General features: G+C 39.0%; 1 protein-coding gene and 1 long non-coding RNA gene across 2 annotated transcripts in view; one reads left to right on the top strand and one right to left on the bottom strand.

The window, feature by feature from the left end:
* LOC133155592 (uncharacterized) overlaps window positions 1-7,654 on the top strand; it is a 59,821-nt gene extending 52,167 nt beyond the window's left edge. Inside the window, exon 3 of the long non-coding RNA XR_009714700.1 lies at window positions 7,536-7,654. This is a non-coding gene — a long non-coding RNA (uncharacterized LOC133155592). The remainder of the gene's footprint in view (window positions 1-7,535) is intronic.
* LOC133155591 (calsyntenin-2-like) overlaps window positions 1-12,176 on the bottom strand; it is a 135,865-nt gene that overhangs the window by 54,754 nt on the left and 68,935 nt on the right. The window contains exon 3 of the mRNA XM_061281034.1: window positions 203-398. Within this exon, the coding sequence (XP_061137018.1) occupies window positions 203-398 (196 nt within the window). The remainder of the gene's footprint in view (window positions 1-202; window positions 399-12,176) is intronic.

A 12,176-nucleotide genomic window follows, 5' to 3' on the forward strand; every position in this document is an offset into this window, starting at 1 on the left:
ACATTAATACCGACCATACATTAAAAATGTAATAAAATAAACAATGACAGATATACCAGAGTGTAGCCTCAATGTTCCTTTTGTACGGTAATCTATTAAATGCTGAGTGTGTGCCTGTCTAAAAATCTATGTAAAAGTCGAGGCAGAGCTGTTAAAATGATCTCCATGTAAACCATACATTACTCTCAACTCTTTTACTTACTTGTGGGACTTCTTGCCCTCTGTGCCCCCTGGGCCTGAACCACAGTCATGAGCTTGAACGATGAAGGTGTACTCCTTCTGCCGTTCGCAGTCCACCAGGGAACGAGCCCTCAGTTGGCCCTCCCCGGATGTACCGTTCAGCACCACTGCCTTGAATGGAGCCTCCAACCCATGGATGTTGAACGCACAGATCTCCCCTGGGGACAAGAGAGAATATCAGCATCAGATGAGAAATGAATGTGAAAAGGTGACTGTGACGTATTACCCCCCATGATGAGTACTATCCTATAAAGCAGCTAATGCCCCTTTGAAAACATTCATTCATTCATCTTCTGAGCCGCTGTACTGTTCATATCTCTTTTACAGTACTCCTGAATGTATGTTTTAATGCTGAGTATCAGCATACTCAAACAAGCCTGCCAGAGTATGTCAGCACTGTGTATTCTTGATTGTGAGATTACGATGAATTTGAGGATTAGTGATTATCATAATCATCTGGAAGATATATGAACAAGATAATGTCTTTATAAGACCCTAATCAGTCAAGATGAGCAACACTGATTGTACTGCATGGACAGACAAAAATTTGAAGGGCAGTCAGTTATCCCTGCCTCACGTATCACTTGACTCCACACCCCGATAAGTGCACAGCTACCCATTGAGAGGCAGGAGAAAGGGTGGGCGTTTTATAGCGTTGGCCGAAGCCGCCTGAGCTGAAGAACAGATGTTGGCACTTGGCAAAGACAGAAGAGCTTTCAAACGCTAATGGCTTTGTCGAAACTATTATCTAAATATGTCTGCCTGTCACATTGGGTTTTGAAACAGCACATTTATGGGGGAAATGTGTCTTTTTGAAGCTTGGCCATGCAAGACTAATGGATGCATATTAATGGCTATGGATTTTGCTCTGCTATATATTCAATAGTTTGGCAGCAATTTTCGTAATTTGTGTTATCACCGACCCACCATGAAAACTTTGCTAATAACCCAGTTGACTTTTCCGTTGAAATGTCCTCTATCTGTCTCATTCTTTGATGTGCTAATTCGATGTCTGTGTGGCGTCAAGTCTACCCGTTGGGCATCATTATTTTCATTTAATCACATTGAAGTGAATGCCTGTTTATTACTTATTGGCAATGTGTGCTCAGGAACTAAGCTCGAGTTTTGTCGATGTCATGTGTTGCTCAACACCTCATGGGAATCTGGCACCCGTCCACACTAGAGTGTCTGTGAGGACACTGAGCTCATTATCAGCGAAGGCAGCAGTGCTTTGCTGGCGATGAGGTTTGCAGAGTTGCAAGACTGTGACAAAGTATTCGGGGCCACTGCACCTCCAGGCCCCAAGTTATTATCAAACCTGACAGACCATCGACGATGAGCTGCAAGCGTCGATATATACTCGCATATGTTCGTAAGCTGCTTTTCTTTCCTGAAGTGTCACTCTTGCAAATAAGTGCATAGATTACACAGCCATTGGAGCTGTTAACTGGCCCTCAAAATGTTAGGAAAGAGAAAGAAAAACAAAGTCAGGGATTGGAAAGGAGGAGATGGAGGAGGATGTAAAATGGCCGTTGCCTCAAGCCAGATATGATCTCCCTCCGTATTTTGGAAAGTGACCAAAGCCGAGACATAGATACACACTCAAAATGTGCCAGTTTGGCAGCTTAAATCAGAGTTGTTATTCCTTTCATCCTCCTACCACTGGAATACGTCACATCAGCTCAAACAGAAGAGAAAATCAGATTACTGTCAGCAAATATATTATGCACCAGGCAATACTTGGCTCTCCCTATCATAATATTCAGACCTGCCGTTTTAAGCAAATCAGTCTAATTTGTAGAGGCGTTAGTGTAAGTGATTTTCACACTTGTCATGACTTCAGTATTTCTTATTTGGATTCAGCAAGCACTTATTAACTCAGCTATTAGTCAAGCACAGAAGTCACCATCTCCTTATCTCATTTGGTCACAAGCACACTTGGATCCATGGATTGTGCAATCAATCGACAGAGATGTCAGTCGTCTCTGCTGCGGCACAGAGACAGACTGTCAAGCCTTGAACTCTGCAATGTGGAAAAAATTGTAAATGCTTTGATTATGGTTGTCATGAAATTAGGCGCCCTCCAAGACTACAGAGTAGCTGTCCATCCTGGAGATAAGATTAAAACTAATTAAACCAGCACACTTTGATTTTGGATGTGTGGTATGTTTATGTACGTGTGCATATGCAGCAAGTGTGGTATGAGATTTCTCCATTAATTAAAGACACATAATTTTTCTACAACGTGCGTATGTGTCTGTGTGTGTGTGTGTGAGTGTGTTATGGAGGAGCATTAACCATGCTTTCTGACCCTAGTGTCACCTTCCTTTCCTGATCATTAAAAGGCTGTTCCCACACATTTCAATTTTCTAATGATGTGTGTGTGTATACGGCAATAAACTACAGCATCATGAGTGATAGGGAAGGAGTGCCATTGTCAGATTAATTAATTACAAATTACAGATAAGGACGATTACTAAAGGCGCTATCTTGAATTAATAGTTTAGTTCATAAATGTATTCAGTATGTATTTATTTGAACGCAATGGTGAAATATTCACAGGACGACGAAATGCTTTACGTCCAAATTCACCACCTCTTTTTCAGAAGACACCCAAAAAAGCATATTTGTGCAACCATTATCATTGCATTTTCAAAGAGTGCAAGTCATTTTTAACGGGATTGGTCAAAAATTGAAGAAAAAACACCCACGTGTTGATTGGCCAATATTATAGATGTTGAAAAAAATATTAAACTTCCCACAATGTGATATAGAAGGTGCACCGACAATTTACAGTATTTGTAAATACATAATTTTCTGACAAATTAAGTGAAATTGAATACTTTTTTGCATCACCTCTGATGATCTTACATGGCACACTAATATTTCACATTCATCCTTAGTCGTATGGTCATAACAACAAAATCACAAGGGATCTGACCATTTTGAATTACTACTGTAGGAAAAAAATAAAACAAGCCAAATCAATCACAAATAATCACAGACACGCATTAATAGTTGGATTTTTCAATTTTGTTAATGGGAATGGCCTTAGGGAACGGCTTGTTTCCCGGTGTGAGCAAGGCCAGCAAGAGTTCATTGTGTTCAGATATCACAGTAAGAGTTTGACCCCCAATAATGCCTCCAAGGATGTTCTCCGTTCAGTTAAGCTTCACAAAGAAACAAAGTCTTTTACCTCACTAAGGCTGCTTTTGACCTGGGACAAGCTTAATTAGATCCAAGGCCAAAATGAGAAAAAAACGGAATGAGCAATTACACAATAGGAAAATGGATTGAGTCAAGCACCCAATTAAAGGAATAACACACCTCGTTGAAATGATCAGGCTTGTTTTCAAGCTTCTTCAGAGTTTGCTGATGAGCTGACACAACCAACAAAATGGTTAAAAAAAAAATCGGAAAGATTAGGAGAACCGTATTTTTTTTAGCACTCTTACATAGTATATTGTAATGTTTCATTTGTATTTGTTGCTGTTGAGAAGTGGTGGCGTGTAATATTCTGTTACTTTGAGTGGTCGTATTTCCGAGATTGCGTCAATTGAGCAAGCTGTTTGTGTTTTGGCGTCAGTACGGCCATACCGTAGCTGTGTTTCATTGTAAATAAACAACGTCTCCCCTCATTCTCGTTACAATGTACTGTTTTCAAAACATTGTTTCGTATAGTCAGGCAGCAAGCCTCAATGTAAATTGTATAGTTACCCCTGCTGCAGAGTCTCATTAGACACCAAATAGTTGTAAGTGGTGCTAAATACATTTCAAGTTGACAAACACAGAACAACCACAAATTAATTATAATTTATGCACGTTTTTCCTTGATTAGTGGCATGGAAGGATGCAATCATTTTCTTATTCAATATAACAGCCTTGCAATGCATTTGAGAGTCAATTATTATTTCTCTACCAATTATTTATGATTATACTATGACATTTGTTCTTGTTGTAAGATGAAAGATCTGACTTTAAAAAACAAGACCCGACCATTTATGAAAAATTAACACAGCAAGAGACATTGCCAATATTCACAGTTTAATTACTGTTATGAATATTGAATACTACTCGACCTTCTGTCTGAAAAGGGAGCTCTCTTTGTGCATAAAATCACATTGGGTTCACTGACTTGGATTTGATCCAAAACTTGTCTTTCAGCCCAAGTATGTAATGAAACAAATTTTAAAACTGATCATGTTCCACTGTGAAACCCTGGTGTGATGTTTGACAATTGAAACTTCTGTTTCCACAAACTAGTTATATGTGTTGCTTGTAGATTATAGTTGCCCCCCAAACACACACACGAATGCACGCGTGCACACACACACACAGTTTGCAAAGGAAGGCTTGTTGGTAAAATTGAGATGTTTGAAATATTCACCTGACCGATTTGACTTTCATACTAAAGTTAGCACACTCATTACAGCACACGTATACTAACAAATAGCTGTTTCTACCACTTTCTCTTTCAAGCCTTCAACACAATTTCCACCATCCCTCCATGCATTCCCTGCACCACTCATCAGCACCATCATTTCTTCATGGATTATAGTTTTCAAGACGTGCAATGCCGTTCTATCCATGTTTCTACGAATGAGAGTCCTTGTCCTGTCTGCATTCCAAATTGTTTTGTGACTCCGGCCTTGTTTGCACATGCTAGGATGAGGCATAGGCAGCCCTGACATGGCAACCTCGGATCATCCGTATCATTTCATGTTTACATTTAGCGCATCTCTGCTTTCTTTGTGTTGGTTTCCTCACTGTAACAATAGACCTAAAGAGTAACAGGCCTCTGACAAAATAGTTTTCATTTGCTCAGGCAGCTCTCTGAAGGTAACTGCCACAAGGTGAAATGTATGGAGTGTGTGTAGATTTCTGGGGATCACTTTGGAGTGTGTAAACAGCATGTGGAAACTGACACATGCACACATTTTCTTGGCTCGAGTAGATACTGAAGGGCGAGGTATCCTAATTGGCTGGTGTGATCATGTCCTCAGAGGAAAATGATCGAAAATGACAAGAGTGACATCTGCTCAGCCTTGCCCATATTAAAATCCCCATGATTATATTATCTTTGGTGTCCCATCCTCTAAACATAACAATAGTTGCTATATGCAGCTACATTTCTCAGGATCTTCTCTCGAAGGGAGGAGTAGGCATCAAAAGAATACAACAAGTATGTATCTTCCATGCAGCTAGTTTCTGTCATCTGCTCTTGTACGCACTGTCGCTCTATTGAAATCAAAAGACAAATAAATTGCCTAAATGTATGTGAGACCATCCTTCCATCTTCTGCCTTTATTGCTTCTCATCATCAATGTCATGAGGGAGCGACAACCGCCTATCCCATATGCACATGCAGTCAACCATTCACACTCGCATTCACTATTACACTATTATTATATTGCAGGGTTTTTTTTTAATGTGGGAGTAAGCCACAGTCTTCAGAGAAAACCTATGCTTTGTATCTATCGCGTATCCTCAATAATTCCCCTTGATTCTGCATTTTGCCTCAAACCGGAAAGAAAAGATATTCAGAGACAGACTTTTACAATAACAAGAATAACAAAACAACATGGGAATTAACATTTGAATGTTTGCACCTCTTGCATAAGAGAAGAATTACACCAAAAATATTAATCGGATTTCCAGAAGAGAACTTTGTTATTATTGCAGATTGAAACTTTCTTTGGTTCTCTTGCTTCTCAGTGAGGCATGTAGTGTCCATTTTGAACAGTCACTTAAGTTACTGTACAGTAGTGGATTTAATCTCTTTTTATTACTTTTATTGTGGCATAATTGAATTACAAGAGAGAATGAACATTGAGGGAAAAGAACCAGACTACCACATGCATACACTGATGTCTGTTTCCTTTTATAGATGCCTCGATTTAAACATGAAGTCATTGTATTGGTCTATTCTGGAGACAGTTCCCAGAAACCAAAATCACATTTTCTCTGTGGCTATTCCCTATCATACACATGCCTGACTTCCTGATGTTGTCTCCACACACTCTACAATTTCTTTCTTTTCCTCTTGACTTCCTCCCTGAAGATACAATCTGCCAGCAGCAGTAGTAGAATTGACACCCGAGGACATTGTTTTCCACAGGCTATTGTGACCTCATCCATCCCACTGGCTCATTGAGTCAGCCGACTTGACAACGGCTTTGAGCTTTTTAACAAGACGATATTACAGGTTGTAATTTAGACACAGTTGACTACAGTGAGTCAAGTTAAGGAGAAATTTAACCTCACGAGTCCTTCATGTTCAGTGTAAACATGGCTACCGCCTACAGTTCATTGCCAGTTAGATAATGGTGCCACCGCAGGTTTATCGTTGTCGAACTTTGTTCAAATGTCTACCGGGCGTGACATGTCTATCCAAGATGAAGCGCTTTAAGTGATTTAAAATGTGAAGTGACAGGCTTTATCCTAGCTGCAGACCAAATACCGAAATAGTGTCGCATCCGACATGTCTCGCATGTTTTTGTTAGCAAGTGAACTGCAATCGAGGGCTTGCCTCGGTTGGAAGGTGCTCCTCCTTTTTTGAACAGCAGTAGTCAATCTGATAGATTGTGTTATTACTTTGCAGCTAAATGCTTGATTGACCATTCAGCAGCTGTAAACAAGGCAACATGCTTACCAGCTGGACGGCATGGCTCGGTGGTAAAATCTTCATCTCCCAACCCGAAGTTTCTACGTTCAATCGTCAACCCTAGTGATCATGTCGAAGAGTCCTCGAGCGACCTTAATTTGACCCCAGTGGACCTGGCACTGCCTTGCAGTAAAGGAGCATCCCACTTGTGTATGAATGTGTACAAAGGTGGATGAATGTGAGTGTGCTTTGAGGACCACTTTTTGTGGATAAAGCGCCATATGGGAAGTTCTCTGGAAGAATGGTCAAAAGGTCAGACAGGAGTGCCACAAAACAAACTAGGTCAAAATAAGATAAATCAAGCCATCTTGCTGTATGATTTAAGATCGAATGTGCCAGCTCCGACCCCACCTTAATATATATAGGATCACAGTGGGAACAAAACTACTGAGCCAGACTAGATGCATTTGTTGAGGCCTAGTTTACCTTACGCTTAGTTAAGTGTGTAATCTGTTTAAGTGCACAAGTCTGTTTTGTCAATATTTCTGTTCCAATGTGACTCTGTACATTAGCAATATGTCAGTGTATAACCAAGACTCATGTGTGGACCTCGTGTAGCTCCAAACAGCTAAGATGCGATTTGTCATGTTTGTGTAAAAATGGTAATGACTTGCTGTTGTTGTTCCTTCAGGTTAAAGAAAGAATACAAGGTATGCATGGTGAGGCAACGATGCAGACAGAAGAGGAGGGCACAGAGCTGTTCCTTCAAAACAGTAGGTAGGCACTTTTCATTTACAGAGGAACTAAATGTGAAGCTTGAAGTGTCTCAAAGCACTGTTGCTTTTAGGCGTCCTTTGGTTAATTGAGTTATTGAATAAGTAGCAAAATCAACAGATGCTTTAACAAATAGCTCAGTTCAGCTTTGAGTAATAATGATTATCACTGAGATTATCTTATATGAGAAGAAGAACATTTATGTATTGTTTTTTTACTTTCATTATTAAGTGAATAATTGAAAATGCAATCTTTACAAACATTGAGGAATTATTTGGGGGGTTAGGTATTGGCTAGCAATTTTAAGTCACTCAGAATTGTTAAAAAAAAACGGAAATGTCCAACTGCCACCTAATTACATAAGTAAATAAATTAGTCTTCATGTATTCGTTATCAATATTTGATTTAAAACACCCTACTTTAAATGTATCGCTTCCTTTAGGAGTATTACACAATGTAATCAATATTGGATCAGTATCCTCTTGAATTTTTCTCAGGATTGGATTTGAAAGGAAACTGGTTCTTTCAAACATCACTAGCTTGTAGATATCAATAAATACAGCAGAATAAGCTGTTTTTTCATTTATCTGCAAGCTATGAATTCATTTAAGACGAATAAACACACGTTGCAACTGGATACAATTTAATGGCAAGAATAATTTCCAAAAAAGAGAATACACTTTCAGAACCTTTTTGTTTTATGTTCATTCGTATATTTTAGAGTACCGCAGGATCTCAAATTTATACTGTAAATCAATCTAGAGTCTATTGCGCCATGGCACCAGGCTCACTACTGTTGTAACTTATACAATTCTACCTATACAACTCCCCCTTGAGAGTTTGAAAAACCAAAATCTGCTTTTCTCAAATGCGTTCATTCTTGATATTGCTGATAAGAGATCAGAACAGTTTTAGTAGCAAAAAGAGGAAGAGAACAACTGAGAGAGGGGCTGGAGAGGGCTCTTTCATCTAAAATAGAAAACCATGAGGAGGGAGAAAGAAAAGAGCTGGGATTTCACTGCAAGGAGGTTCAGAGTCGGATTCTGTCACAGATGCTCCCTGGGGAAGTTTGACATGCAACTGAAAGAACACTTTTAGCATTTATGTATGTGTGTGGATCTACACTCACAATATTTTCAAGATGTGCAAAGTAAGTTTGAAGCATTAAATGCATCCAATGATACAGTAGTAGTGAACTTCAGATTCAAAATATTTATTTGATTCAGGTCCTGTCAGAATTCAGTTCATTTTGCAGTCATTCAACACTAACAGAATTCCCAAAGAATACATTCAGAATGCTTATGTGCTAATCATAAAATGAGGCTCATGTTACTTGTAATACTTCCAGAACTTATGGAATGCTCACTAAACTTAAACTCATCTCCAAAGTCAACAGTCAGACCATTTCTTTGTACTGCAGAGTGACAAAAATAATTTTGACATTAAAAAAAAAAAAAAAAATGAAGATAGCACAACCTACAGTGTTTACTTGTATAACGTTTCATAGAGGAAACCACATCCAGGTTTCATCACCAAATTGAAAAGGAAATTTGACCCAAAATACAGACGCTTACAAATATGAATCCTTTGTTTTACAGTGAAACTCAGTAGAGAAGTAATGTGATGGCTTGGGACTACATTTCTTCCTCTGGGATGGACTCGTTAATCTTCAGTAATGCAACAGATAATGTCAGCTACAAAATTAATTAGTCTGACACTGTAATGAATGGTGCGACAAATCTTATTGGGAGATCCTTCATCACACAGAAAGATAATGACCCAAAAAAAATTGACAAAAAAAGAGTTTATCAGCGGAAATAAATTGAAGATTTTAGACTGACCAATTACATCTCCACACTTAGGCCATGTGAATTGTAAAACATGTACTGTACTTTAACAACTACGGAGGAGATCGCAGGGACAAACCCTAGCAAACAAATCAACTAAAATTTGTATGTTCTGTTTCAAAACACTTTTAATTGGTGTATGACATTCAGATCCCTGGACAAGTTAGTCTTGTTCTCATGTCTCATATTCATCTTTTGATATCAAACCCATATATAATCAGGCGGCAAAAATAAAGAGACTGTTCCAATACTTTTGGGGGAGTGTCGTAAAGCCTCTGAAAATTATCAGTGTTTCTGTTTGTCTACAATCATATCAATCACAACAATTGCATCAATTGTTTTCTTTAAAAAAAAGAAAAGAAAAATGTATTGTAAGACGCACAATGGGCCAGAAATGTACTGCAGGCCTTATATGGTCACCTGTGCTCGACAATCTTTCCACTCTACAGAAACAGAAATTGTTCCAACACAATCCTTGCAAGATTGCCCTAACAGTCAATCAATGTTTCTGCAATTAGAGAGGATCTCATTATAAACCATTATTCTGAGCTCTCGTCAAGCCATTCATTCATCAATATAAAATTAAACAGGCGCCACTTAGCATAGATTTGTATCATGAGTTCATTTACACGGGAATCAATTCATTTGCATCCACGCCGCAATCAGCTCTCAAGGTTGCATGTGGGAGTCTCTGAAAAGTATTTGAGAGAGTATTAAAAGCCTCGCAGGAACACACAAACAGTAAACTTCCACTGACTTTCTGCTGAGAATCAATCAATCAATCAATCGCAAAGTAAATGAAATAAACAGTGCAAATCGAACACTATGGGCTCTACATTAGTAGAGCGCAGCGGCACCCGTGTGTAACAACTGCCGAATCCTGATTTCCGTGCTGACACAAGCGTTGATGCACTTTTTGGGGAACCGAGTTCATCACTCTATGCCATGCTGGGCATTTCAGCCTTTCCTTTGACAAGCCCCCCCCCCCCCCCCCCCCGTACCTGACATTTTGGTTTGCTGAAAGCGGACTAACCTTTACGAAAGCTGTAACCATGTCTAAATTTTAGCTCACGTAGTATAACACGATTTTGGTGGATTTTATCAGAGCACACACTGACAGATTCGGAGCTCTGCCAACATGTGGTGGATGCTATCGTATTTCATTTATAAATATGATAACTGTCAAACTCGGGAGGCAGCCGGGAGGATGTGGTTAGTGATGGAAAAATCATCTGGCCTCACTGGTGGAGTGAGTGGTCATCTCCTAATCCAGAGTTTGCAGGTTCAATCTCTGGCTAGTGTGACCATGTTGACGTTTTCTCGAGCAAGATACAGAAACCAGTTGCTCCTGATGCTGCGTCATCAGTAGGTGAATATGAATTCAACGTGAAGCACTTTGAGGTCCTAAGGTGCAAGTGAAAAACTATTTACCAAGACCACTAATTGTATCTTGAAGAACAAACAATGGTGTGATAAATTAGTTTACGTTATGCCGTTCTTGTTACATCACAACAGACTGATTTGGTAAAAGAAAAGCAACATCAGTTCCTTTCTCCCAGTGTGAAGAACAAGAAGATCGAAGCCCTGATTAGAACGTGAATGCGCTAAACATTAGATGCTACCCATGAAAGATGTATCTCGGTAGTTGGATACTAAAAGTTGAATTTCTGGAGTGCCTGCAAGACCATGAAGTGTGAAATTACACAATCAAGTAAATCATCTGTTTCCACGGAGGGTATTTGTTGTAATGCCTCACACCAGTTTGCAAGAAGCTTGGTGATAAAATGCTTCCTCCACAATTTATGATGCGATTCAATTTCTTCCATTGTGGGGGTGAATATGGTTTCATTAGCCAGTTTTCTGGCAATCAGAGATTAGCATGAAATAATAGAATAGAATAGAATAGAATAGAACAGTTTTTTCCTGGATACCCCTGAATGTTTTTGTCACAACATAACCCCTATGAGTGGGGATAATTCTCCAAAAAGTAGAAGGTAACAACTGAGTATTAAAGCATAGGCTACTTTCTAACTCAAATTAAATATAAAAATAAATAATTCTGCCTTGAAAAGAAACAAGTAACCTAAATAAAAACATAACAAAAACAACGAATGCTTCAATTGACCACAAATACGGGATTTACCTCAAAAAGATGTGCGCCTTTCAATACATCCACCTCAACCCGTCATTTGAACTTGAAATATCAGGGACAAAACACTTCACCAGAATAATAATCAGACCTAATTTTGAAGTTCTACTCTTTTTTTTTTTTTGTCAGTCATCTTAGCTTCAATGACATAGTTGTTCTGACAGATACGGCTGTTGTGATTTTGGCTCCGGTGAGCAACAGGTTATTGTCTCCAACGCTGACACCTTGTAAGGCACATACCATTTTATTGTATTAACTTGTCATATTGAAAATATATTTTTTATATGAATATCTACATAACCCTAACAATGTGTTTGCATACTTCTGGTTGAAAAAAACATTGAAATAGAACAGAACACTTTGACTTATAGTGCATTTGTCGCTGGAGAAAGGCTGTTTGTGTTTGACGATGTGTCACAAAAATGCTTTTATTGTTTTGTCACTTGTTTTCAAAAACCCGAGGCTCTGCTAACACAACTAAAAGCAAGCAGCCTGCCGAGCAATCAGAAGAGAAGACGGCCAGATGGTTATTGGTTGTCAGTCCAACAAAAGGGCTTGCCAT

The sequence above is a fragment of the Syngnathus typhle genome, linkage group LG6, assembly GCF_033458585.1.
Source record: "Syngnathus typhle isolate RoL2023-S1 ecotype Sweden linkage group LG6, RoL_Styp_1.0, whole genome shotgun sequence".
Lineage (NCBI taxonomy): Eukaryota > Metazoa > Chordata > Actinopteri > Syngnathiformes > Syngnathidae > Syngnathus > Syngnathus typhle.